The sequence below is a fragment of the Trachypithecus francoisi genome, unplaced genomic scaffold, assembly GCF_009764315.1.
Source record: "Trachypithecus francoisi isolate TF-2019V2 unplaced genomic scaffold, Tfra_2.0 Lachesis_group17, whole genome shotgun sequence".
In the NCBI taxonomy this organism is placed as follows: Eukaryota; Metazoa; Chordata; class Mammalia; order Primates; family Cercopithecidae; genus Trachypithecus; species Trachypithecus francoisi.
In genome coordinates this window covers 1,117,334-1,143,250 of record NW_022681462.1, presented here as the reverse complement: position 1 = coordinate 1,143,250, position 25,917 = coordinate 1,117,334, and the positions used below count along the sequence as shown (strand labels likewise).

The 25,917-nt window shown below is 47.4% G+C and overlaps 1 protein-coding gene across 9 annotated transcripts in view; it reads left to right on the top strand.

The window, feature by feature from the left end:
- The first annotated feature begins 12,319 nt into the window (after nt 1-12,319).
- The window catches only part of LMAN2L (lectin, mannose binding 2 like), a 36,068-nt gene continuing 22,470 nt past the window's right edge, over nt 12,320-25,917 (top strand). For 3 of the 9 annotated variants that reach the window (XM_033238879.1, XM_033238880.1, XM_033238878.1), the window contains exons 1-4: nt 12,326-12,558; nt 14,351-14,469; nt 18,544-18,661; nt 19,470-19,552. In XM_033238879.1, coding sequence (XP_033094770.1) covers nt 12,372-12,558; nt 14,351-14,469; nt 18,544-18,661; nt 19,470-19,552 — 507 coding nt within the window. In that variant the 5' untranslated portion in view covers nt 12,326-12,371. Of the gene's footprint in view, nt 12,573-14,350; nt 14,470-18,543; nt 18,662-19,469; nt 19,553-25,917 lie in introns of all 9 variants that reach the window. The other 6 variants (XM_033238883.1, XM_033238882.1, XM_033238885.1 and 3 more) reach the window with 5 other exon arrangements.

Genomic DNA, 25,917 nt, shown 5'->3' with positions numbered 1-25,917 from the left:
CTGTAGTCCTAGCTACTTGGGAGGCTGAGGCGGGAGAAATGCTTGAACCCGGGAGGAGGAGGTTGCAGTGAGCTGAGATTGTGCCACTGCACTGCTGTTTGAGTGATAGAGTGAGACTCCATCTCAAAAAAAGAAAAGAAAAAAAAAGAAAACAAACAAAAAAAAAACCAAACCCCCTGCCATCTCATTTCTGATATATATCATCTGTGTCCCCTCCCTACCGTCCTTCTCCAGGCTTGGGGATCAGTTTCTGCTGATTCCCTTCCTGTGGGGAAGGGCTCTGGTCAGCCTTTCACCCCTCCCTTTGCTGAAGGAGCTGGAGGGGGATATATGTGTGTGTGTGTTCACTTGTGTCTGGTGTTGAGTGTAGGCGGTCATGGGATGGTTCTGGTACACGTTCCCTTCCTTCTCAGGTCTAACTTTTCCAGTGTTGAGGAAAGAGAGAAGAAGGGTAATTTCTCTTTACTTAATTTCCCACAGTTTAATCGCCACTCGTTTTGTGGTTGTTACTGGTTGACTGAGTGTGATTTGGTGTCCAGATATTGGTTCTCACAGTGGGAGGCTCAGGCCCTGTCAGGCCTCCTTGCTCCTTGCTTCTCACTGTTGGGGTCCCATTTGCCTAGCAGGTGCCCCTCTTGGGGGAGCCTACCCAAGGGTTGTAGTAGAGACCACTCCAGGGCCAACCCCTCTTTTGTTTCGTTTTCGAGACAGGGCTTGCTTTGTTGCCCAGGCTAGAATGCAGTGGTGCAATCTTAGTTCACTGCAGCCTCAACCTCCTGGGCTCAAGTGATCCTCCGACCTCAGCCTCCCGAGTAGCTGGGACTATAGGCGTGTGCCAGCGCACCCTGCCACCAACCCCTCTTTCTGCCCAACTCTGTCTCCAGTTCTCTCCTCCCTTTGATCTATGAGTGACGGAGTCATGAGAGCAAGTTCACTGCCTGAGCAGAGGTCTGACTGTGGCATGAGGTGCCAGTCACTCTTCTTTGCAGGAGCCTCCAAATTGTTTTGGAATACCGCCTTCATTTGACTTGGAGAGGTATGTGAGTTACCTTTTTTTTTTTTTTAATTGAGATGGAGTTTCGCTCTTGTTACCCAGGCTGGAGTGCAATGGCGCAATCTTGGCTCGCCGCAACCTCCGCCTTCCAGGTTCAAGCAATTAACCTGCCTCAGCCTCCCGAGTAGCTGGGATCACAGGTGCCCACCACCATGCCTGGCTAATTTTTGTATTTTTAGTAGAGACAGGGTTTCTCCATGTTGGCCAGGCTGGTCTCGAACTCCTGACCTCAGGTGAGGAGTTCACATTTCCTGTCTGTTCCACCCACCTCAGCCTCCCAAAGTGCTGGGATTACAGGCGTGAGCCACTGTGCCCGGTGTGAGTTATCTATTGATGCATAAAAAATTGTGCCCCAAATTCAGTGACTTAAAACAATAAGCATTGTTTCTGTGGGAAGGAATTACGAAGCAATTTAGCTGGGTGGTTCTGGCTCAGTCTCTCTCATGGGTTGCAGTCAACTTTGGCTGGAGCTGCAGTCACCCGAAGGCTTTAATTGGGGCTGGAAGATCCACCTCCAACCTCACTCTCCTGGCTGTTGGCAAGAGGCTTCAGTTTCTCACCATGAGGACCTGTGTGAAGGGCTGCTCACAACATTGTAGCTGGCTTTCCTGAGAGTAAGTGATCCCAGGAGAAAAAGATTGAGGTGGAGGCCACAATGTGGTCTATGACTTAGCTTCAGAAATGCCATATCACTGCTTCTTCCATATTCTATTGGTCACATAGACCAAACCTAATATCGTGTGGGAAAGAATTATACAAGGGCATGAATAGTAGGAGGGGAGACCATGGGGGCCATTTGGAAGTGACTATCACAAGAGGTGAGGGAAAATTCTCTTTACTGAGCACTGATCCACTGGTGAATTTCCCGCCACCCTGACCCCTAGCAGCTTCTCTCTGTCTCTCTCTCCCTTTTTTATTTTTGGATGGAGTTTCGTTCTTGTTGCCCAGGCTGGTGTACAATGGCGTGATTTGGCTCACTGCAACCTCCATCTCCTGGGTTCAAGCAATTCTCCTGTCTCAGCCTCCCAAGTAGCTGGGATTACAGGCATGCGCCACCATACCCGGCTAATTTTGTATTTTTAGTAGTGATGGGGTTTCTCCATGTTAGTCAGGCTGGTCTCGAACTCCTCTCGACCTCTGGTGATCCACCCACCTCGGCCTCCCAAAGTACTGGGATTACAGGCGTGAGCCACCCGCCCGGCTCGCTCTCTCTTTTTTTCAGACAGGGTCTCATCCGATCACCCAGGCTGGAGTGCAGTGGCATGATTATAGCTCACTGTAATCTCAAACTCCTGGGCCCAAGTGATTGTCTGGCCTCAGCCTCCTGAGTAGCTGGAACTACAGGTGCTCATCACCATGCTCAACTAATATTTTTTTTTTTTTTTTTTTTGAGACGGAGTCTCGCTCTGTCGCCCAGGCTGGAGTGCAGTGGCCGGATCTCAGCTCACTGCAAGCTCCGCCTCCCGGGTTTAAGCCATTCTCCTGCCTCAGCCTCCCGAGTAGCTGGGACTACAGGCACAGCCACCACGTCCGGCTAGTTTTTTGTATTTTTTTTTTTAGTAGAGACGGGGTTTCACCGTGTTAGCCAGGATGGTCTCGATCTCCTGACCTCGTGATCCACCCGTCTCGGCCTCCCAAAGTGCTGGGATTACAGGCTTGAGCCACCGCGCCCGGCCTCAACTAATATTTTTAAATATTTTTGTAGTGATGGGGTGTCATTATATTGACCAGGCTGGTCTTGAACTCCTGGCCTCAAGTCGTCTTCCCTCCTCAGCCTCCCAAAGTGCTGGGATTACAGGTGTAAGCCACCATTCCCTGACGCAACAGCTTCTCTCTCTCTCTTTTGTAACTGGACAGCCTCCTGAGCCAGAGAAGGCTTAGAGAGACTTTCTAGCTTCTCTTAAAGACTGAAAATTTGGTCTTACTAGGGTGCTGGTAGGACTCTGAGGACCTGTTCTTTTCTTAAATATCCAATAGACATATAAACCTACTATCACCAAAAGGAAACTACTTATCTTTTCTCCATAAAGACGTATCTTCCATAATTGCCCTTCTATCAGTATGTGGCAATTCCATCTTTCCAGTTGCTGTGGCCTAAAATCTTGGAGTCATCCTTCACTCCTCTCCTTCTCGCTATCTCTCTTTTTTTTTTTTTGAGACAGAGTCTCGCTCTGTCACTCAGGCTGGAATGGAGTAGTATGATCTCGGCTCACTGCAACCTCCGCCTGTCGGGTTCAAGCGATTCTCCTGCCTCAGCCTCCTGGGATTACAGGCATGTGCCATCACACCTGGCTGATTTTTGCCTTTTTAGTAGAGATGAGGTTTCACCATGTTGGCCAGGCTGGTCTCGAACTCCTGACCTCAGGTGATCTGCCTGCCTCGGCTTCCCAAAGTGCTGTGTTTACAGGCGTAACTGTGCCCAGCCCAATCCTCTCCTTCTCTTAGACCTCTGTGTGCCCCATCAGTAAACCCTGCTGGCTGTACCTTGAAAATACATCTGTGCAGCACACCAACATGGCACAAGTATATATATGTAACAAACCTGCACGTTATGCACATGTACCCTAGAACTTAAATTATAATAGTAATTTAAAAAATAAAATAAAATAAAATAAAAAAAGAAAATACATCTAAGAAAGACCCATCCAGTAGCCCCACCCAACCCCCCAGCCCTTCCCTTTGTCACTGGGTAACTGTACAGCCTCCTCCTTAGTCTCTTTGCTCCTACCCTTTTTACTCTACAGTCACTCCTCAAGTCAGCAGCCAGAGTGATACTTTAAATATATAGGTTAGGCTGGGCGCGGTGACTCAAGCCTGTAATCCCAGCACTTTGGGAGGCCGAGACGGGTGGATCACGAGGTCAGGAGATCGAGACCATCCTGGCTAACACAGTGAAACCCCGTCTCTACTAAAAAAAAAAAAAAAATGCAAAAAACTAGCCGGGCAAGGTGGCGGGCGCCTGTAGTCCCAGCTACTCAGGAGGCTGAGGCAGGAGAATGGCGTGAACCCGGGAGGCGGAGCTTGCAGTGAGCTGAGATCCGGCCACTGCACTCCAGCCTGGGCGACAGAGCGAGACTCCGTCTCAACAAAAAAAATAAAAAATAAAATAAAATAAAATAAAAAATAAATATATAGGTTAGATTACAACCTCCTCTGTTCAAAACCTTTCAGAGACTCTCCATCTCTTTTATTTATTTATTTGAGACAGAGTCTCACTCTGTCGCCCAGGCTGGAGTGCAGTGGCATGATCTCAGCTCATTGCAACCTCCGCCTCCTGGGTTCAAGCGATTCCCCTGCCTCAGCCCCGCCGAGTAACTTGGATTACAGATGCGTGCCATCACGCCTGGCTAATTTTTGTATTTTTAGTAGAGACGGAGTTTCACCATGTTGGCCAGGCTGGTCTCAAACTCCTGATCTCAGGTGATCTGCCTGTCTTGGCCTCCCAAAGTGCTGGAATTACAAGCGTGAACCACTGTGCCCGGCCCAGTCCTTCATTTCATGCTCTCAGGAGTCCAGTGTGGTCGGTTTCATCACACTCATTTTACAGAGAGAAGATTTGAGATTCAGAGAGATTACGTAATTTTCCTGAGATCATACAGCACAGCTGTGTCTCAAAGACGCAGATGTTTCATCCCAACTCCAATCAAATAGGCCAGAGTTCTCCTCCTTTACCACACCCAATTCTGCGATCCTTGGCAAATCTTACACCCTAACTCTGTGAGAAGCAAGCATCTGGATCCTCAGAGGCACATCTGAGTTGTGGGAGCTCTGCCACTGCAAGGAGCCACCATAGATCTGAGATCTGGTCCTCAGGATGCTGGTTTTTATCAATTTCCCTGCAAATAAACAGACTGGGAGGGCTAAGTCACTCTGACTAAACTAATAACTAAGTGATAAACCCAAACACATACTAATTTCTTAATTTATACAGAAAAATTAAACTGCTAAGAGGATTAGAATGGTAGGCTGGAAGTCTTTATAAATATGCTCAGAAGATAGGCTTTATTTGAATAAAATTATACAGAGATCTAACACAGGCTACTTAGAAGCATTCTCTTTCCTGGACAGAATTGATACAGCTCTGACTTATTTTCATCCCTTGTCTGTTCTTTTTCTAGATTGCAGACATCTCTCTCTTATCATCAACATTATATTGGATGGGTCACAATGAACTTTACTAGATTATAGTTAATTACAGTTTTCCTTTCCTCGGAGAAATTTAGAAAACACCACAAATGCATACCCAGCATATTTCCTCATCATCTCCAGGGGAGGCTTTGAGAAACTTTTTCTTACAGCAGCTCTCACACACCCATGAGCTGGAGGGAGTGTTGTGCAACCATATCCCAGCTCCAGCGGTTCTCAACATCCTCATGGTTTTTTTGTTTATCCATCCTACCCTTTTAAACACACACACATGATATTCCTCTAGAGTATCTTAAAGCAAATCTCTAATTCTTATCTCTAAATTCAGGAGTTGGAGCCTCATCTTTTTTTTTTTTTTTCTTTTTTAGAGATAGGGTCTTGCTTTGTCACCCAGGCTGGAGTGGAGTGGCCTGATCATGGCTCACTGCAGCCTTGACCCCCTGGGGTCAAATGAATCTCCTGTCTCGGTATCCCGAGTAGCTGGGTCTACTGGTGCACACCACCACGCCCAGACAATTTTTTGTATTTTTTGTAGAGACGGGGTCTTACTATGTTGCCCAGGCTGGTGTCAAGCTCTTGAACTCAAGTGATCCTCCTGCCTCAGCCTCCAAAGTGCTGGTAGTACAGGTGTGTGAGCCACTGTGCCCAGCCTGTCCTAATCTTTTTTTTTTTTTTTTTTTTTGAGACAGAGTCTCGCTCTGTCGCCCAGGTTGGAGTGCAGTGGCGTGATCTCGGCTCACTGCAACCTCCGCCTCCCGGGCCCACGCCATTCTCCTGCCTCAGTCTCCCATCTAATCTTAAAGATTACCACAACAAGTCATTGTGAGGTCAAAATGAGATAATGGATGTGAAAGGGCTGTAGTTCTGAAAACTGGGCTGCGTATTAAATTCTCTGGTGGAGGGTGGGGTGGGCACGATGGCTCACACCTGTAATTCCAACACTTTCGGGGACCAAGGTAGGAGGATGACTCGAGCCCAGGAGTTCAACACCAGCCTGGTCAAATAGCAAGACATTATCTCTACAAAAAATAAAATAAAATAATAGCCAGGCATGGTGACACCCGACTGTAATCCAACTACTCAGAAGGCTAAGGCAGGAGGATCCCTTGAGCCCAGGAGTTTGAGGCTGCAGTGAGCCATGATCACACCACTGCACTCTATCCTGGGTGACAGAACAAGACCCTGTCACTGAAAAAAAAAAAAAAAAAAAGAGGCTAGGTGTAGTGGCTCATGCCTGTAATCCCAGCACTTTGGGACACTGAGGTGGGCGGATTGCTTGAACCCAACCAGGAGTTCGAGACCAGCCTGGCCAACATGGTGAAATCCTGTCTCTACAAAAAAATATAAAAATTAGCTGGGCATGGTGGCATGTGCCTGTGGTCCCAGCTACTCAGGAGGATGAGGCGGGAGGACGGCTTGAGCCTGGGAGGCAGATGTTGCAGTAAGCCGTGATCACACCACTGCCCTCCAGCCTGGATGATAGAGTGAGAGACTCTCTCAAAAAAAAATAAAATAAAATTCTCCAAGTTTTTTTTTTTTTCTTCAAAACTAAATCCCTACACCTATTGACTCAAGTGTCTGGCAGTAGGGCTCAGGCAAAGGTACCTACCCCAGGATATTTGACTGTGGCTTTCAGGAGGCCAATGCTGAGAAGTCACCATTGGGAAGTAGCTGGCTAGTTAGTGTTGGAGCTGCTGTCCTCTTGTATGCTCCAGTAGCTACCTGGGGAACTGGAGGTACAGTTGGTAGGACCCAGTCAGCTGTGACTATTGGGCTGAAGATGGACCTGACCCACTGGATACCTGAGGATGGATGGATGGTTGTACTTGGCCTAGGGAGGGCTGATGTTAGACCCTGCTTTGGTCCTGGGAGGGGGTGGATCAGAATTGAATGGCAAGGTTTGTAAAAGAAGGGTGAGAAGCAGTGGAAAGAATAGGCCAAGAGGCTGCCCTGGAGCCTCTATCATGGGGTGAAGGGGCATCAGGCTTCAAGGTGCTCCTGAGAGGAGGTCCCTCTTCGGTTGTTGTTGTTGTTGTTGTTGTTGTTAATTTTTTAAAAGGCACAGGGTCTCAACATCTTGCCCAGGCTGGTCTTGAACTCCTGGGCTCAAGCAATCCTCCCAAAGTGCTAGAATTATAGGCATGAGCCACTGCACCCAGCCCCCCTCTTTGGCTTGGAAGATGGGAAGGTAGAGGAATCACCCAGAACTGCTGGAATACACAACTCACATTGTATATGAATACCCCAGCCCTGAAGTTGTGCAGCCCTAGACTGTGGGAGACAGATGATTCCACAGAGAAAAAGGGGACCGCTAGGCAGCTGAAAGGATGGCAGCGCAAGACCCGAGCCAGCTTTCAGAGGGTGCCTCTGCATGGAAGTAAAAGGCGGTGTTGAAGGGGGCATGGCTACTTGTTCTCTTTCCCACCACCACCCCTCAACACCTTGACTGTGTTGAAATTAGCTGCAGCTTGTGCTTCTGAAAAGCAGCTACAGTAAATAAATCCCCCATCCTTTTGTCTTCCTTCCATCTCATTTTGTAGACTCCATTGTCCAGGCTGGAGTAGAGTGGTGCGATCTTGGCTCACTGCAACCTCTGCCTCCCGGGCTCGAGTGATTCTCATGCCTCAGCCTCCCAAGTAGCTGGGATTACAGGCACGTGCCATGATGCCTGGCTAATTTTTTTTGTATTTTTAGTAGACAGGGTTTCACCATGTTTGTTGGCCAGGCTGGTCTTAAACTCCTGACATGTGATCCGCCTGCCTCAGCCTCCCAAAGTGCTGGGATTACAGGCGTGAGCCACTGCGCCCAGCTGAGAAATGGTTGATCTTAACGGACTACCCTGCTCTGGAATATCCCGAGATAAGACCCACTTCCACCCTTCCTCAGTGACTCAGATAAGACCTTCTCCATCCTTCCTCTCATGAAAAATCCCTTGTTTACCTGGAGTTACCCCAGGTCTCCTTCCTTTTTTTTTGCTTGGAGACAGAGTTTCAGTCTTGTTGCCCAGGCTGGAGTGCAGTGGCGCAATCTTGGCTCACCGCAACCTCCACTTCCCAGGTTCAAGTTATTCTCCTGCCTCAGCCTCCTGAGTAGCTGGGATTACAGGCATGCGCCACCACGTCCAGCTAATTCTGTATTTTTAATAGAGACGGGATTTCTTCATGTTGGTCAGGCTGGTCTTGAACTCCCGACCTCAGGTGAGCCACCCGCCTCGGCCTCCCAAAGTGTTGGAATTACAGGCATGAGCCACTGCGCCTGGCCTTTATGTGCATTTTACCACAATTAAAATTTCATCTTGCAGAGAAATGCAATGAAAGTAATTTTATTCAAAACAATTAGAACCCTATATATGCTGGGTGATAGGTTGGTGTTAGGGAAATGGGTGGGGCCTGAGATAGGAAATGAGTAAGACCTGCTTCCTGTGGTCCTGGAGCTCCCAGCCTTGCTGCAGAGACAAACCCATAATCTGTTAATTGAGCACCATAATTCCAGGTGACACACATTATAGTACACATGCGTACTACCTTATTTTAGTCAGGATGCAAAGGGCTTTGAATGCTACACTAAGGACTTTCGATTTTGGTAATTGGGAGTTATGAATGGTTTTAAAGCCAGTGTATGACATTAACAGATTCATTGCAATTCCTAAAGTCTTAGCACCAGACATTTGACATTGGAGGGTGTCAAAGACTGATGGCTGTGATAGGCTGGGAACCATGGCTCACGCCTGTAATCCTAGCACTTTGAGAGATGAGGTGGAAGGATCGCTTAAGGCCAGGAGTTCAAAACCAGCCTGGACAACATAGAGACCACCATCTTTAGAAAAAATTTTAAAAATTAGCTGAGGCTCACCCAGCAGTTTGAGGCTGTAGTGAGCTATGATCACAGTATTGCACCTCAGGCTGGGTGATGGATTGAGACTCCATCTCTTCTTCTTTTTTTTTTTTTTGAGAAGGATCTGCTGCCCAGGCTGGAGTACAGTGGTGCGATCTTCTCGACTCACTGCAACCTCCACCTCCTGGGTTCAAGCGATTCTCCTGCCTCAGCCTCCCAAGTATCTGGGATTACAGGCACCTGCCACCACACCCGTTTACTTTTTGTGTATATATATATATAGAGAGAGAGAGAGAGACAGAGAGAGAGAGAGAGAGAGAGAGAGATGTGTGTGTGTGTGTGTGTGTGTATATATATATATACATATATATATATATTTTTTGAGATGAAGTCTCACTGTGTTGCCCAGGCTAGAGTGCTGTGGTGCAGTCTCAGCTCACTGCAACCTCCACCTTCTGGGTTCAAGCGATGCTCCTGCCTCAGCCTCCCGAGTAGCTAGGACTACTGGCGTGCACCACCACGGCCGGCTAATTTTTTGTATTTTTAGTAGAGATGGGGTTTCACCATGTTGGCCAGGATGGTCTTGAACTCCTGACCTCAGGTAATCCGCCCACCTTTGCGTCCCAAAGGGCTGGGATTACAGGCATGAGCCACCGTGCTCGGCCGCGTAAAAAAGAAAATAGCTGTGACAGCTTTAATTTTTTTTTTGAGACGGAGTCTGGCTCTGTCGCCCGGGCTGGAGTGCAGTGGCCAGATCTCAGCTCACTGCAAGCTCCGCCTCCCGGTTTACGCCATTCTCCTGCCTCAGCCTCCGGAGTAGCTGGGACTACAGGCGCCGCCACCTCGCCCGGCTAGTTTTTTGTATTTTTAGTAGAGACGGGGTTTCACCGTGTTAGCCAGGATGGTCTCGATCTCCTGACCTCGTGATCCGCCCGTCTCGGCCTCCCAACGTGCTGGGATTACAGGCTTGAGCCACCGCGCCCGGCCGACAGCTTTAATTTTAAAAAGTTGATCCCCTGGAAAGCAGGCTCGTAATTATGTTTATCTTATTAAATATATTCATGCTCAGGAAAGCAAGAGAGTGTTAACTTTGGTTAAGTCCATTGGGAAGACAGAAATACAGATCTGTCAACTGCTCTGTCAGGGATGTGCAAGGAGCACTTTGAGAGCTCAGACAGGGGAATCTACCCTGCCTGAGGGATTCGGGAAGGACCTCCAGAAGGAAGTGGACTGCAGAAAAACAGGAGGGAAGGGAAGCTGGAGCATAAAGATGGAGGAGAAGAGTCATGGGCAATAAGGTCAGGGCCAGATGGCAGGGGGCTTTGTGCGCCAAGTTGAGGGGCTTGAATCTCCTCCCCACGGGTGACGGTGAGCCATCAAAGGCCCGGTTAATAAGAATGATGATGATGAAGGCCGGGCGCGGTGGCTCAAGCCTGTAATCCCAGCACTTTGGGAGGCCGAGACGGGCGAATCACGAGGTCAGGAGATCCAGACCATCCTGGCTAATACAGTGAAACCCCGTCTCTACTAAAAATACAAAAAACGAGCCGGGCGAGGTGGCGGGCGCCTGTAGTCCCAGCTACTCGGGAGGCTGAGGCAGGAGAATGGCGTAAACCCGGGAGGCGGAGCTTGCAGTGAGCTTAGATCCGGCCACTGCACTCCAGCTCGGGCGACAGAGCGAGACTCCGTCTCAAAAAAAAAAAAAAAAAAAGATGATGATGAAATAGTGCTTATGGCTCGGTGTGGTGGTTTACACCTCTAATCCCAGCACTTTAGGAGGCTGAGGAGGGCGGATCGCTGAAGTCCAGAAGTTTGAGACAAATCTGGGCAACTTAATGAGACCCGCCCCCCACACACACCCCATTGCTACAAAAAATTAAAAATTAGCCAGGCGTGGTGACACATACCTGTCGTCCCAGCTACTTGAGAGGCTGAAGTGGGAAGATCCCTTGAGTCCAGGAGGTTGAGGCTGTGGTCATGCCACTGCACTCCAGCCTGGGCGACAGAGAGAGACCCAGTTTCAAAAACAAAAACGACAACAAAAAAAAGAAAATAAAAAAGAAAGAAATAGTGCTTACTACACGCAAGGCACTGTTCTAAGAGGTTTACCAATATTGACTCATTTAATCCTGACACTCACCATGGTTAGATGGTTTTGATCACTTTAGTGGCTATGTGGAGACCAGTCTGGACACATGTTGTTGTGGTGCCGGATAAAGATGAAGGGATGTGCCTGTAGTCCCAGTTACTCAGGAGGCTAAGGTGGCAGGATCACTTGAGCCAGGGAGGTAGAGGCTGGAGCTGAGACTGTGCCACTGCACTCCAGCGTGGGCAACAGAGCAAGACCTTATCTCTCTGTCTCTCTCTCTTTTTTTTTTGAGACGGAGTTTTGCTTTTGTGGCTCAGGCTGGAGTGCAGTGGCTTGGTCTTTGCTCACGGCAACCTCTGCCTCCTGGTTTCAAGCGATTCTCCTGCCTCAGCCTCCCGGTAGCTGGGATTACAGGTGCCACCACGCCTGGCATTTTTTTTTTTTTTGTATTTTTAATAGAGATGGGGTTTCTCCATGTTGGTCAGGCTGATCTCGAGCTTCCAACCTCAGGTGATCCGCCCGCCTCGGACTCCCAAAGTGCTGGAATTACAGGCGTGAGCCACGGCCCCCGGCCAAGACCTCGTTTCAAACAAAAAAGGAAAAAAAAAAAAAAGAGGGAAGGAGGTGATGGCTTTTAGAATTAATTAATTTGTGTGCTTTCAATTATTTTATATCTGTAGGTTGCTGACGGCCCAGACTATCACGGCAAAGGAGTCATTTGCATTTGAAGAGAATGTGTCTTCCGCAGTTGTTAGGTGGAGTTTCTATACATATCATCAGGTCAAGTTAGTTGGCAGTGCCATTCAAGTCTTTTATAAATTGGTAATTTTCCAGCTATTTTATGGATTTGTCTATTTCTCCTTTCACTGCTATATCTTCCAAACTGATTCAGAGAGCTGCAGTCAGGACCGTACTATTGCAGAGAGGATAGAATGTTTGGGACCAGAAGAAACGTTTTATCTCTTTAAATTTACTCTCTTACGCAGAAAACAAAGTAGAAATAAACTACGTATCCCAGCAAGCCTAGCGGAACTGAGGGCAAATGCAAATAAGGGAGCCTGGTCATTCGGCTACGCCCCTTTTCTGGGTTGGCAAGGGAACTGATACCCAAGCCAGCCAATCGGTGATATGTTCACCTGCAGGGGCGGGGGCTTGACGAGAGCCAATAGAACGCGGCGACGGTGGTTCTTCGGGCCAATGGGTTGGGCGACGGGGCGGGCTTTTGATGAAGGGTCGGCGGTGGGAAAGATGGCGGCGACTCTGGGACCCCTTGGGTGGTGGCAGAAGTGGCGGCGATGTTTGTCGGCTCGGGATGGGTCCAGGATGTTACTCCTTCTTCTTTTGTTGGGGTCTGGGCAGGGGCCACAGCAAGTCGGGGCGGGTCAGACGTTCGAGTACTTGAAACGGGAGCACTCGCTGTCGAAGCCCTACCAGGGTGAGGCGCCCAGGGTGAGGTGGTCGTGCAGTGGGGCGGGCTTCGGGACTTGATTTCAGGGGTAGTTGCGGGGGCGGCGAAGGGCTTCGTGGCCCGGAGGAAACTACTGGCGGTGGTGGGGCCCACGGGAACTCCCTCCGCGTTTGGGAGCCACAGGTCTGAAAGGCAGGAGTTAGGTGTGCCTGCCAAGCTCTGGAAGTTTCCAGTAGGTAAAGGCAGGGCTGTCGGGTGCCACTAGTGCTAGGCTTGGAGTTAGACAGGAGGAGTTTGGGAAGGGGAGAGAATTGAGAATGGTGAGGGGTAATTGAGGGCCACTAGCAATGAGCCGGTCTCCAGATGGACCTGTGGATGTGCTAGAAATAAAGCAGGAGGAAGAACTGGGGTAGAACTTGAACGGAATGAGAAGAAAGATGATAAAATTATGCTGCTGGGTAGAACCACCTTCTCTTCTGCAGCCTAGGGGCCCTATTGATGAAAGAGGTTAGGGTTTACACAACTCTAAGCACAGCTTATCGGCCAGAAAATTGATACAGTTAGCTACAAAACGTTGACAAACCAGTACAGATGGCTTAACTAACACAAGTCTTTCCCCACTAAGACATAAGTAGTGAGACACAAAACAGTTCAAAGTGCAAGAGTATACGCTACTACTAAGGGTAATTATTTATTCCCTTACATGCCTGGAGTGCCTCTGTGCTGATCTCTTTGCTAATATTCATGAGTTTGCAGACACAAAGTTTTCACTCTTAAAGAAGTTTATAGTTGAGGGTACAGGGAGTAGCTTCACACTTTAAGAGTTGTTTAAAGAAAGAATGTGACCGCCGGGTGCGGTGGCTCCCACCTGTAATCCCAGCACTTGGGGAGGCTGAGGCGGGCGGATCACGAGGTCAGGAGATTGAGAACATCCTGGCTAACACGGTGAAACCCCGTCTCTACTAAAAATACAACAAACTAGCCAGGCGTGGTGGCGGGCGCCTGTAGTCTCAGCTTCTGGGGAGGCTGAGGAATGGCGTGAACCTGGGAGGCGGAGCTTGCAATGAGCCAAGATGCGCCACTGCACTTCAGCCTGGGCAACAGAGCGAAACTCCATCTCAAAAAAAAAGAAAAGAAAGAATGTGACTAAGTGCCAGAGACGTGAGGGTCAAACTCTTTTTGTTTTTATTTATATATTTTTAGAGACAGGATCTTGTTCCGTTGCCTAGGCTGGAGTGCAGTGGCACAATCATGGCTCATGCAGTTTCACCCTCCTGGGCTCAAGTGATCCTGCCACCTCAGCCTCCTGAGTAGCTAGGACTATAGACAAGGACAACCACACCTGGCTAATTTTTATTTTTTTGGTAAAGACAGGGTCTTTCTATGTTGCCTAGAGTGGTGTCAAACTGCTGACCTCAGGATGCCCTCCCTCCTCAGCCACTCAAAGTGTGGGGATTACAGGGGTGAGCCACTGCACCTGACCTGTCAAACTCTTTTTGATATAACTCAGGAAATTTTTTTTCTTTTACGATGCTGAAGTTTATTCACATATTACAACGGGAAGAATGGATGTGAGCTGTGGTTACTGTAGCATGCATAAAGTGATAGTTCTGATGTACTTTGGGGTCCTCACCTGATAAAGGCCTTGTGAAAGTTGTAGAGATGGTAAGGATTTAAGATTCATGCGTGACAAGATAGGAGATTGAGTGACATTAAAGGGGGAAAAAGATGATGGCTCAGCTTTCAGAGGCTCTGTGGTGGCTGCTTTCTGAATGGATTGGTGTTGAAGAGTATGAACTGATCTACTTCCTTCCTGTAGGTGTGGGCACAGGCAGTTCCTCACTGTGGAATCTGATGGGCAATGCCATGGTGATGACCCAGTATATCCGCCTTACCCCAGATATGCAAAGTAAACAGGGTGCCTTGTGGAACCGGGTGGTAAGAATCTTTCTCCCTCCTGTGTTGGTGACCCAGAAAGGCCTAAAAGGTTCAGCAGTGGCATAGTGATTTAATTTTGCTGTCTATCCCCCTGGTATTCTGTCTTCTGTGGGTATCAAGGATCTTTATTTTTGAGATTATTCTGACCTTCATAATAAATAAATCAGGTATTTAGGAAAATGCTATTTAATTATAGCAAAAAATTCATTTTTTTTTTTTCCCTGAAATGTCTTTAATTCCTGATTGGCCCAATAGTACTACTCCTTAGGGTTTAATAATAACTTAACTCCTGCTTAACCACTTTGTAAGAAGATTGTAAGAAGACCAGAGTGCAGTGGCACAATCATAGCTCACTACAGTCTCAAACTCCTGGGCTTAAGGGGTCCTCCACCCTCAGCCTCCTGAGTAGCTGAGACTACAGGCATGTGCCACTGCACCTGGCTCATTTTTAAAATTTTTTTTGTAGAGATGGGATCTTGCTGTGTTGCCCAGGCTGGTCTCAAATTCTTGGTCTCAAACAATCCTCCTGCCTTGGCCTTCCAAAGGTCTGGGATTACAGGTGTGAGCCACCAGGCCTGGTTGAGAGTACTCTCTTAAATTGATCCCAAACCTTATCCCAGCATCCCCACCTTGTTATTTCAATTTGAAGAGTCTGATATAAAATTTTATTTTCATGTGAAAGCCACTCTGAGCTGTTGGTCATTTTGTTTGTACTTCTCTGGACCTTTTGTAGCTGCATTGTCCTCCTTGAGGTATGGCGACCAGAAGTGAGTGCAGTATTCCTGGTGTGGCTGCACTGTGATTTTGTACAAGTGTAAGATGATGCTTTCTCTTCTGTTTCCAGGGCTCTTTCTAAATCTTTTATGACCAGTTTCCTTTGGGCATGACTGGCATCCGTTGATACTTTCTCTGGAGCTCTCATAAACTAAGAACTTACTTTTACGTGGCTTTTCTCATTACTTGTAGATAAATGAATCTCAGAAAAGAGAACGATTTCTTTTCCTTGTTCAGGAGGGCAAGAGAAATTTCTACATTAGCTATCTGCACAAACTGGCCCCTTAACCTAGATCATAGTGCTGAGCTCATTTGTGGACAGAGTACAGAGCATTGTGTTTTGGTAGGAGAGATAAAGGACAGTTGAAAGACTGGGGTTCTTGGTCCAGCTCTGTTACAGTCCTCCTGTGAGCCCTGGGCAGATTATTTAACCTCTTAGTTTTCTGTTTCTCCATCTGATAAATGAGCTTTAGAATACCTGTTTTAGTTGCCCACTGGGCTTGTTGTGAGAATGAAATAAGACGATAGACATGAAAAGACTGTGGCAAGTTAAAATGGCTACAGAAATATGTGTTATGTCATTACACTTCTATAAGTTTGTTGATGGGGCTCTTGTGGGTTGCCGGATGATTATGTTCAAGGCTTGATACTCTCTGCTGTCTTGCTGGCTCTCTGTCTCTACATAACTTGTAGCCGCAGTTCTAGTATAGCCTCTAGTTCTTCCCTTTTTCAGATTTCTGATACCTGTATTCGCTGTTATCTGGCTATCACCGTGACTGGGCTTATTTCTGAGTTATTTGAATAGGATCCATTTGTTTGAGCAGTGGTTCTCAAAGTTGGCTATCCATTGGAATTGATGCCTGGGTCTCACCCCCAGAGATTCTGATCTAATTGGAATAGGGTGCAGCTTGGCCACTGGGATTTTTTAAAACTGCCTAGGTGAATCCAGTGTGTGGCAGAATTTCAGAACCACAGTTAGACATGGTCCTGAGCAAAACAGTATAGCATTGTGCTGTGGGAGGCCAAGAATCAGTGACAGACATCTCTTGGCTCACTGAAAACTTCTGTGACACTGCCCTGTTCCCAGGGGCTTAATACCTACCTCCTGGCAGCTTCCTGCCCCACTGAATGTCACTCTTTCTCTGAAAGATTTTTTTTTTTTTTTGAGACAGGGTCCCATCACTCTGTCAGCTAGGCTGGAGTACAGTGGCACTGTCACAGCTCACTGCAGTCTGGACCTCCTGGGCTCAAGTTATCCTCCCACTGTAGCCTCTCAAAATGCTTAGATTACTGGCGTGAGCTACTGTGCCTGGCCTTTCTCTGAAATCTTTTCTTTTTTTTTTGGAAATGGAGTCTCCCTGTGTTGCCCAGGCTGGAGTATAGTGGCACGATCTTGGCTTACTGCAAGCTCCACCTCCTGGGTTCACACGATTCTCCTACCTCAGCCTCCCAAGTAGGTAGGACTACAGGCGCCCGCCACCACACCTGGCTGATTTTTTGTATTTTTTTAGTAGAGACGGGGTTTCACTGTGTTAGCCAGGATAATCTTGATCTCCTGACCTTGTGATCCGCCTACCTTGGCCTCCCAAAGTGCTGAGATTAAAGGCGTCAGCCACCGTGCTGGGCCCTTTCTCTGAAATCTTTTTTTTTTTTTTTGAGACGGAGTCTCACTCTCTCTCCCAGGCTGGAGTACAGTGGCGCCATCTCGGCTCACTGCAAGCTCCACCTCCTGGGTTCACGCCATTCTCCTGCCTCAGCCTCCCGAGTAGCTGGGACTACAGGTGCCCGCCACCACGGTTGCCTAATTTTTTTTTGTATTTTTAGTAGAGATGGGGTTTCACCGTGTTAGCCAGGATGGTGTCCATCTCCTGACCTCGTGATCTGCGCCAGCCTCGGCCTCCCAAAGTGCTGGGATTGCAGGCATGAGCCACTGCGCCTGGCCCTCTGAAATCTTTTTTTTTTTTTTTTTTTTTTTTTTGAGACGGAGTCGCGCTCTGTTGCCCAGGCTGGAGTGCAGTGGCCAGATCTCAGCTCACTGCAAGCTCCGCCTCCCGAGTTTACGCCATTCTCCTGCCTCAGCCTCCCGAGTAGCTGGGACTACAGGCGCCCACCACCTCGCCCGGCTAGTTTTTTGTATTTTTTTAGTAGAGACGAGGTTTTACCGTGTTAGCCAGGATGGTCTGGATCTCCTGACCTCGTGATCCGCCCGTCTCGGCCTCCCAAAGTGCTGGGATTGCAGGCTTGAGCCACCGCGCCCGGCCTCTGAAATCTTAATGAAACAGCGGAGAGCTAAGAATCCGGAGTGACAAGACAGAGACTGGCTCATTAGAGTAGGATAACCTATTGGAGATTTCAGGGCCCGTTGCTAAATGCAGGAGTACCCAATCTCCTTACATTTTGACTGTGTACTTCTAATGTGAACACTTTTGGAAAATATCCCAGAAATAAAAAATGAAAACTGAAAATGATCTAGCAATATGTTGCCCAGAACAGTCTATTTGGAGAGCCTTTGGCTGAACCCAGCTGGTCTGTCTGTTCTTCCTTCACTTCTTTCTTCACAGTAGACTTTTAACTGGAAGCTTCCCTAAATCAGCTACCCACTCGGATTGTTTTCTTGAAACTGTTCAGCTTTTTAAAACACTTAACTATCCACTTGTATCCTTCTCCAAGTGCATTTAAGCATCTTGGCCATGGATGGGAGGATTTGGGGAACTGTAGCTTGCTCTTCTTGTGAGAATTCTGGTTTACCCCTCAGCTTGGCAGAGGGCCAGGTCTAGCTAATTAGAGTTGCTTGTAGTATCTGCTAATTATTTCTGGAAACCTTTGCATAATAGCTTAGCTTTTCTTTTTCTACTATAATAAATTAGGCTTTGACCTTTCTTTAAATCCAGCTTTTCAGAGTCTTTCTGTCTGAGGGGTGATCTTGAGTTGTAAATGAGTATGGATTCAGCCATCTGTACTCTAAAGCTGAGCTACTTTGCTGGGGGGATGTAGGATCACGGGAGTGGAGTTTGGTATATTCTTGTCTCTTCCAGCTTTGGAGTTCTGTCCAGTTTCTGTTGGGAAATGTTGAAGATAATTGGGGGGTTTATTCATTTTCATATTAAATCTCTGAACAGTTGAATGGTTCAATCCATTTAATTTTATGACATGAACACTAGCAAGTCTTAGATTTAGGTTTTAACCCTTAGCCTTGTGTTACCTGCATTTGTGTTTTCCAAGTCTGTTGACTGCTGATGCGGGCTTGAGGGGTTTTGCATTTCATGCTCCTCATTGATTCTGATGTCTTTTTTGCTTTAGCCATGTTTCCTGAGAGACTGGGAGTTGCAGGTGCACTTCAAAATCCATGGACAAGGAAAGAAGAATCTGCATGGGGATGGCTTGGCAATCTGGTACACAAAGGATCGGATGCAGCCAGGTATTGGGACCCTGTGTGGCTCTTGTGTGGGTGTGACAACCTGCTTTTTCATGTGCCCTCTTTTTGAAAAGTTTCCTTCCCCACAGTGCCAGCTGTTTTCCCTCTCCTTTAATGTATGTGGATGAACACTGGCCTGTCTAGTCTCTAGAATGGGATCCGAGTCCTCCTCATAAGCAGCTGAATTTGGCTCATCCTGAGGCAGTTGCTTGCTTGTTGCTTCTTTCTGAGTTTCCTTGTGAAACTACCTGGCCTATTGGCTGGATGAAAGCATTGGCTCTCCTGAACACTGACGATTGGGTGAGCTGATTTCTTCTGAGCATTTACAGTGAATGATCTCAGCACTGCTGAGTCAAGAGAAGAGTTATCTATTTTCCTTGTGTAGGAGCTATTATTGCTCCACGTAGATGGCAGGCTCAACCTGATTTGACCTGATCTCTTTTGCAACAAGAAGTAGAACTAGGGAATTCAGTTTTCTCTTGGGGGCATAGTCTTTACCAAGTGTTTGTAAAGCAGAATTCTGTAGGGGCACCCTAGTAACCAGTTTGGATGAGGAAGCTGCCTGAGTGCTAAATAAGGTTGCAGTGGCCTTCTCTCTTTCCCTTGCCTCCAACAACAAACAATTACAGATATTTACTGGGCACTTGTTACAGGCCATGTGCTTTGCTGAGTACTTTTACATGTGTTTTCTCATCTTGAGAGAGGCTTGGGAGTCTTTGGAATTTTACTTTTCCTCCATCATAGTGATATATTATTCCTTTATCAACTCTTAGCTTTATTTCATTGTTCATCATCTGTTCTCTCTCTCTAGGGCCTGTGTTTGGAAACATGGACAAATTTGTGGGGCTGGGAGTATTTGTAGACACCTACCCCAATGAGGAGAAGCAGCAAGAGGTAATGGCAAGTGTCAGAGCCTAGATCAGCTGCACTGACATCACAGTTCTTTGCCTCAGGAATGTTGTACAGGAGGGAACAAAGGGGGTAGAAAGTGAGGGGCTCTTCATCTATTGAACTTCAAAAGTTGATGTCCTTGTCAGTGTTTTTTCTAGAGGAACTGTTTAGGAGTGCACAGTCCTTTGGGAATAACTGTCTTGAACAGGGGCTTTTTCTTTAGTGTTAATCATGTTCTCTCTTGTGCCTATTAGATAGCCACTGAAATTGAGCATGTTTGGTTGCTTGGTGATTTGGCTGCTCCAGAGCAAGCCGAATGTGTGTAACTCAGCCTCCCCTGACTTTTAATCCATCAGTGCTGTGCTCTCTTCTGCAACTTGCACACACTTTTCAGCATCTTTTTCTTCTTCCTCATCTCAGACCTGAAGAACAGTTCTCCTGCCTATAGAGAAGGCTATAATTGACCAGGAGCAGTGGCTCATACCTGTAAGCCCAGCAGTTTGGGAGGCCAAGGCTGGCGGATCAACTGAGGTCAGGAGTTTGAGACCAGCTTTGCCAACATGGCGAAACCCCGTCTCTACTAAATGTACAAAAATTAGACGGGTATGGTGACGGGTGCCTGTAATCTCAGCTACTTGGGAGGCTGAGGCAGGAGAATCAGATCACTGCACACCACTGCACTACCCCCCTGGGCAGCAGAGTGGGACTCTGTCTCAAAAAAAAAAAAAAGGAAAGAAAGAAAAGAAAAGAAAGAAGAAAAGGTTATAAGGGAAGGAAATTGATGAAAGCCCAGCATTTTATTAGAACCTAGTATCTGGCTGTTGGCGGGCCTTTTTGTTACCTGACCCTAAGAGTCTTTTAGTGCTTGCCTTTTTTTTTTTTTTTTAATTTTTTTTGAGACGGAGTATTGCTCGGCTCACTGCAACCTCTGCCTCCCAGGTTCAAGCCATTCTCCCGCCTCAGCCTCCTGAGTAGCTGGGACTACAGGTGTGTGCCACCACACCCGGCTAACTTTTGTGTTTTTAGTAGAGACGGGGTTTCACCTTGTTGGTCAGGCTGGTCTCAAACCCCTGACCTCATGATCCGCCTGCCTCAGCCTCCCAAAGTGCTAGGATTACAGGCATGAGCCACCATGCTCGGCTATTGCTTTCTTATATTGACAGTGGGTTTGTACTCTCTCTGTGTCCTATGGCACTGCCATCAGATGGTGGGAAATTATGACAGGTTGTTGCTGGGTATCCTTTAGCTAAGTAATACCTAGCGAGGAAAGCAGGATTAGAAATAGAGGCAAAGGTCACATTATTTTTTCCCCAAAGGTTTATTATGAAAATTTTCAAACTTAAAGAACATTAGAAGGCCGGGCATGGTGGCTCACGCCTGTAATCCCAGCACTTTGGGAGGCCGAGGTGGGCAGATTACTTGAGGTTAGGAGTTCAAGACCAGCCTGGCCAACACTGTGAAACCCTGTCTCCACTAAAAATACAAAAATTAGTATTTTTGTTAGTATTAGTATTAGTATTTTATTAGTATTAACCTGTAGTCCCAGCTACTTGGGAGGCTGCAGTGGGAGAGTCACTTGAACCTGGGAGGTGGAGGTTGCAGTGAGCTGAGATCGCACCACTGCACTCCAGCCTGGGCAACAGAGCGAGACTGTCACCAAAACAAACAAAAAAATTAGAAGGATAGAGAATGATCATTGTATCTGTGATGCTCATATTCAATAGTTGTTAACATTTCCCACATAGCTCACTTTATTTTTTATTCATATTTATTTTTTGAGATGGAGTCTTGCTCGTCTCCAGGCTGGAGTGCAGTGGCGCAATCTCGGCTCACTGCAGCCTCCACCTCCGGGGTTCAAGCCATTCTCCTGCCTCAGGCCTCCTGAGTAGCTGGGACTATAGGCACATGCCACCATGCCCAGCTAATTTTCGTATTTTTAGTAGAGACAGGGTTTCACCATGTTGACTAAGATGGTCTCCATCTTTTGACCTCAGGTGATTCGCCCACCCCGGCCTCCCAAAGTGGTGAGGTTACAGGTATGAGCCACCGTGCCCAGCGACTCACTTTAGAGGGGGTGGAACGTGAGACCTGAGTTAGGAGAATAACCTTTTGTTGTGGATCAGTTCCAGCTGCTTCTCGGTGTTCCTTCTGGGCTGTTCTTCATTCCACATACATTAACCACTTTCTAGGTGCCAGGCCCTGGGAATTAGCAAGATAACATGGTCCTTGTACTCAGTAGCACTGAGGATGCTGATGGGGGAACTCGGGCACTGTGGGAGGACACAGCAGGAGCTTCTAATCTGAGGCGGGGCAGCAGTGGTGCTGGTAGTGGGGAAGGCTTCTTCCAGGAAGTGCCTTTTAAGTTGAGGTCTGTAGAGTAAGGAACCAGCGTCCCATGCAGAGGGAAAAAAGCATGTATAAGGTCCTAAGGTTAAGAGGCTGAATGATGAGGCCAGGTGCAGTGGCTCACGCCTGTAGTCCCAGCACTTTGGGAGGCCGAGGCGGGTGGATCACGAGGTCAGGAGATCGAGACTACCCTGGCCAACATGGGGAAATCCCGTCTCTCCTAAAAATACAAAAATTAGCCAGGCGTGGTGGCGCACACCTGTAATCCCAGGCACTCAGGAGGCTGAGGCAGGAGAATCGCTTGAACCTGGGAGGTGGAGGTTGGAGTGTGAGTCGACATCATGCCACGGCACTCCAGCCTGGGCGATAGAGTGAGACTCCATCTCAAAAAAAAAAAAAAAAAAAGAGAGAGGGGATGATGAGTATGTGGAAATAAAGTAGAATCAGAGACAGATGAGGCTAGAATGAAAAGCAGGGCCAGTGGTCTTGGCATGTTGCACAGTTCCTGGGGCTGCCGTTCACCTTGCGTTCTATAGTATTAACACCATAGCTTCGGCATGTTAGCTAGCCACTGAGACTGAGCAGCGTCTGCTTGGGTGGTTGGTGGTTGAACTGTTTAGATGAGAGGCAGAGCAGGCTGAATGTGTGTGACTCACGCTCACCATATACCACGTGGGGCCAGGTTCTGAAGGATTGTGTTCCTGTTGAAGAGTCTGGACTTGATTCTGAAGGGGTAGGTGCGTTAAAGGATTTTATTGAACAGAGGATCATGACTGGATTTGTAGTCATGCTGAGGAAATAGTGGTAGTTAGAAATGCGTCTGAATAAGAGTTGTCAGCGTTAGGGCTTGACAAGAGTTTTAAACTTGTCTCTCTGTTTCTTCCAGAAACAAATTGTTCAAACTCTGTTAGCTTCCATTTCACCATGAGATAGTAGTAATTCTGATTTGAAAAAGCAGAAATTCTTTTTTTTTTTTTTTTTGAAACGGAGTCTCGCTCTGTTGCCCAGGCTGGAGTGCAGTGGCGTGATCTCAGCTCACTGCAAGCTCCACCTCCCGGGTTCACGCCATTCTCCTGCCTCAGCCTCTCGAGTAGCTGGGACCACAGGCGCCTGCCACCTTGCCAGGCTAATTTTTTGTATTTTTAGTAGAGACAGGGTTTCACTGTGGTCTTGATCTCCTGACCTTGTGATCCGCCTACCTCGGCCTCCCAAAGTGCTGGGATTACAGGCGTGAGCCACCGCGCCTGGCAAGAAAGTAGAAATTCTGATTTGGGTTTATTTTGTAAGAATTTTGTAGATGTTAACTTAAAAAATTTATTTTAGATGGTAACAATGGAGACATCTTTTCTGGCTTGCTGTTGTGGTTCTTACTTCCAAGTGCACATTGTAATTCCCTGGAGAACTTTTAAAACTATTGATGTCCAGTCCCAACCCCAGAGCTTCTGATTCAGTTTGTCTGAAGTGCAATCTAGGCAGCCTTCCTTTTTTAAAGCTCTCCAGGGGATTCACATGTATAGCCGAGGTCGAGAACCCTTGGACTAACATGGGTCCCTTTTCTCCTTGTAAAACTAAATTTAAGGCCGAGTGCAGTGGCTCACTCCTGTAATCCCAGCACTTTGGAAGGTCGAGGCGGGCAGATCATGAGGTCTGGAGTTCGAGACCAGCCTGGCTAACATAGTGAAACCCTGTCTCTACTAAAAATACAAAAATTAGCCAGGTGTAGTGGCACATGCCTGTAGTCCCAGCTACTCTGGAGGCTGAGGCAGGAGAATGGCTTGAACCTGGAAGGTGGAGGTTACCTGGGAGCCAAGATATTGCACTCCTGCCTGGGCGACAAGAGCAAGACTCCGTCTCAAAAACAACAACCATAAAAAAAAAAAAAAAAAGGCCGGGTGCGGTGGCTCAAGCCTGTAATCCCAGCACTTTGGGAGGCCGAGACGGGTGGATCACGAGGTCAGGAGATCGAGACCATCCTGGCCAACACGGTGAAACCCCGTCTCTACTAAAAAATACAAAAAACTAGCCGGGGGAGGTGGCAGCGCCTGTAATCCCAGCTACTCCGGAGGGAGGCTGAGGCAGGAGAATGGCGTGAACCTGGGAGGCGGAGTTTGCAGTGAGCTGAGATCCGGCCACTGCACTCCAGCCTGGGCGACAGAGCCAGACTCCATCTCAAAAAAAAAAAAAAACAAAACTTCCTGATTATTAGATGGCTGCTATGTGCCAGGTACTTTGCAAATATTGTCTTAATCCTTGTCAAACCTCCTTATAGTCTGTATTTTTCCCATTTTACCAGTGAGTAAACAAAGGCTTAGAGAAGTTAAGTGTTTGTTTCAAGGTAATAGTCAATATATAGTGAAGCACGGGTCCACCAGATTCCAGAAGCTGTGCTTTTGTCTATGATGTTCTACCATCTCCCATCCTTTTTTTTTTCTCTCAGATTGTTTTCTTTCTTGAGAATGGAGATGTTTATTATTATTATTAGTAGTAGTAGTAGTATTTTATTTATTTATTTATTTTTTGAGACGGAGTCTCACTCTGTCGCCCAGGCTGGAGTGCAGTGGCGCGATCTCGGCTCGCTGAAGCTCTGCCTCCCGGGTTCACGCCATTCTCCTGCCTAGCCTCCCGAGTAGCTGGGACTACAGGCGCCCACCACCATACCCGGCTAATTTTTTATATTTTTAGTAGAGATGGGGTTTCACCGTGTTAGCCAGGATGGTCTTGATCTCCTGACCTCATGATCCGCCCGCCTTGGCCTCCCAAAGTGCTAGGAATACAGGGGTGAGCCACTGCGCCTGGCCTTATTTTATTTTTTTGAAATGGAGTCTTGCTCTGTTGCCCAGGCTGGAGTGTGGTGGCACGATCTCGGATCATTGCAACCTCCGCCTCCTGGGTTCAGTGATTCTCCTGCCTCAGCCTTTGGGGTAGCTGGGATTTCAGGCATACTCCCCCCAGTCTGGCTGATTACAGGCACACACCACCACATCTGGCTAATTGTTGTATTTTTAGTAGAGACAGGGTTTCACCACATTGGCCAGGCTGGTCTCAAACTCCAGACCTCAAGTAATCTGCCCACCTCGGCGTCCCAAAGTGCTAGGATTACAGGCATGAGCCACCACACCCAGCCTGTTAATATTATGTTTATATGCTGTCCTATGCAATTTCAGTTCTTAGCACTTATATTCAGTCCAGAGAGTATAGAAAGTGTCTTCCTTTCTACATCCCAACACCCTACAACTGTCTCAGAGGGTAAAATCAAATGTGTTTGTCAGTGGCATGGTTTACCCTGATGTACAAAAAGGCACCATGCATTGTTCTAAGCACTTTCACGTACATTATTTACTTATCATAACAAACTTTTGGGGTGGATGATAGTATTATCTCTATTTTATGGGTAAGAAACTGAAGTGCATGTAGAAAGATTACAGAACTTGTGTCACATACGTAGTGGGTCTGACTCCAGAGACTCCAGTCTGATTGTTACTGCTTTATTATTTTGAGCTCATTAAAGGAGGATGACAAATACTGTACCTTTTGAGAACTTACAAATGACGGTGGTATGTGTGCAGAAGATGTCCTAGACAAGGAAGACAAGGAGCAGGTAGGAGGGCGTGTGGAACAATTCATGAAATTCCTCAAGATAGTGGTGAAAACATTTTTCTGGTTTCTTGTTTCCTTGTCACCAGAGTCCACATGACCCTATTGCTCAACTTTTTACCACATTTGTTCATGAGAAAATATTGGGAAAATCATAGCAACCAGTAATGCATCTGAGAAGAGGGTGAGAGACTTCAGTATATAGGCTCAGTCCTCCCACCTCAGCCTCCTTCCCAGTAGCTGGGACCACGGGCATGCGCCACCACACCTGGCTAATTTTTGTATTTTTGTAGAGACAGGGTTTTGCCATGTTGCCTAGGCTGGTCTCAAACTGCTATGCTCAAGTGATTTGCCTGCCTTGGCCCCCCAAGGTGCTGGGATTACAGGCATGAGCCACTGCACCCGGCCCCTCAACTGTGGTTTAACAT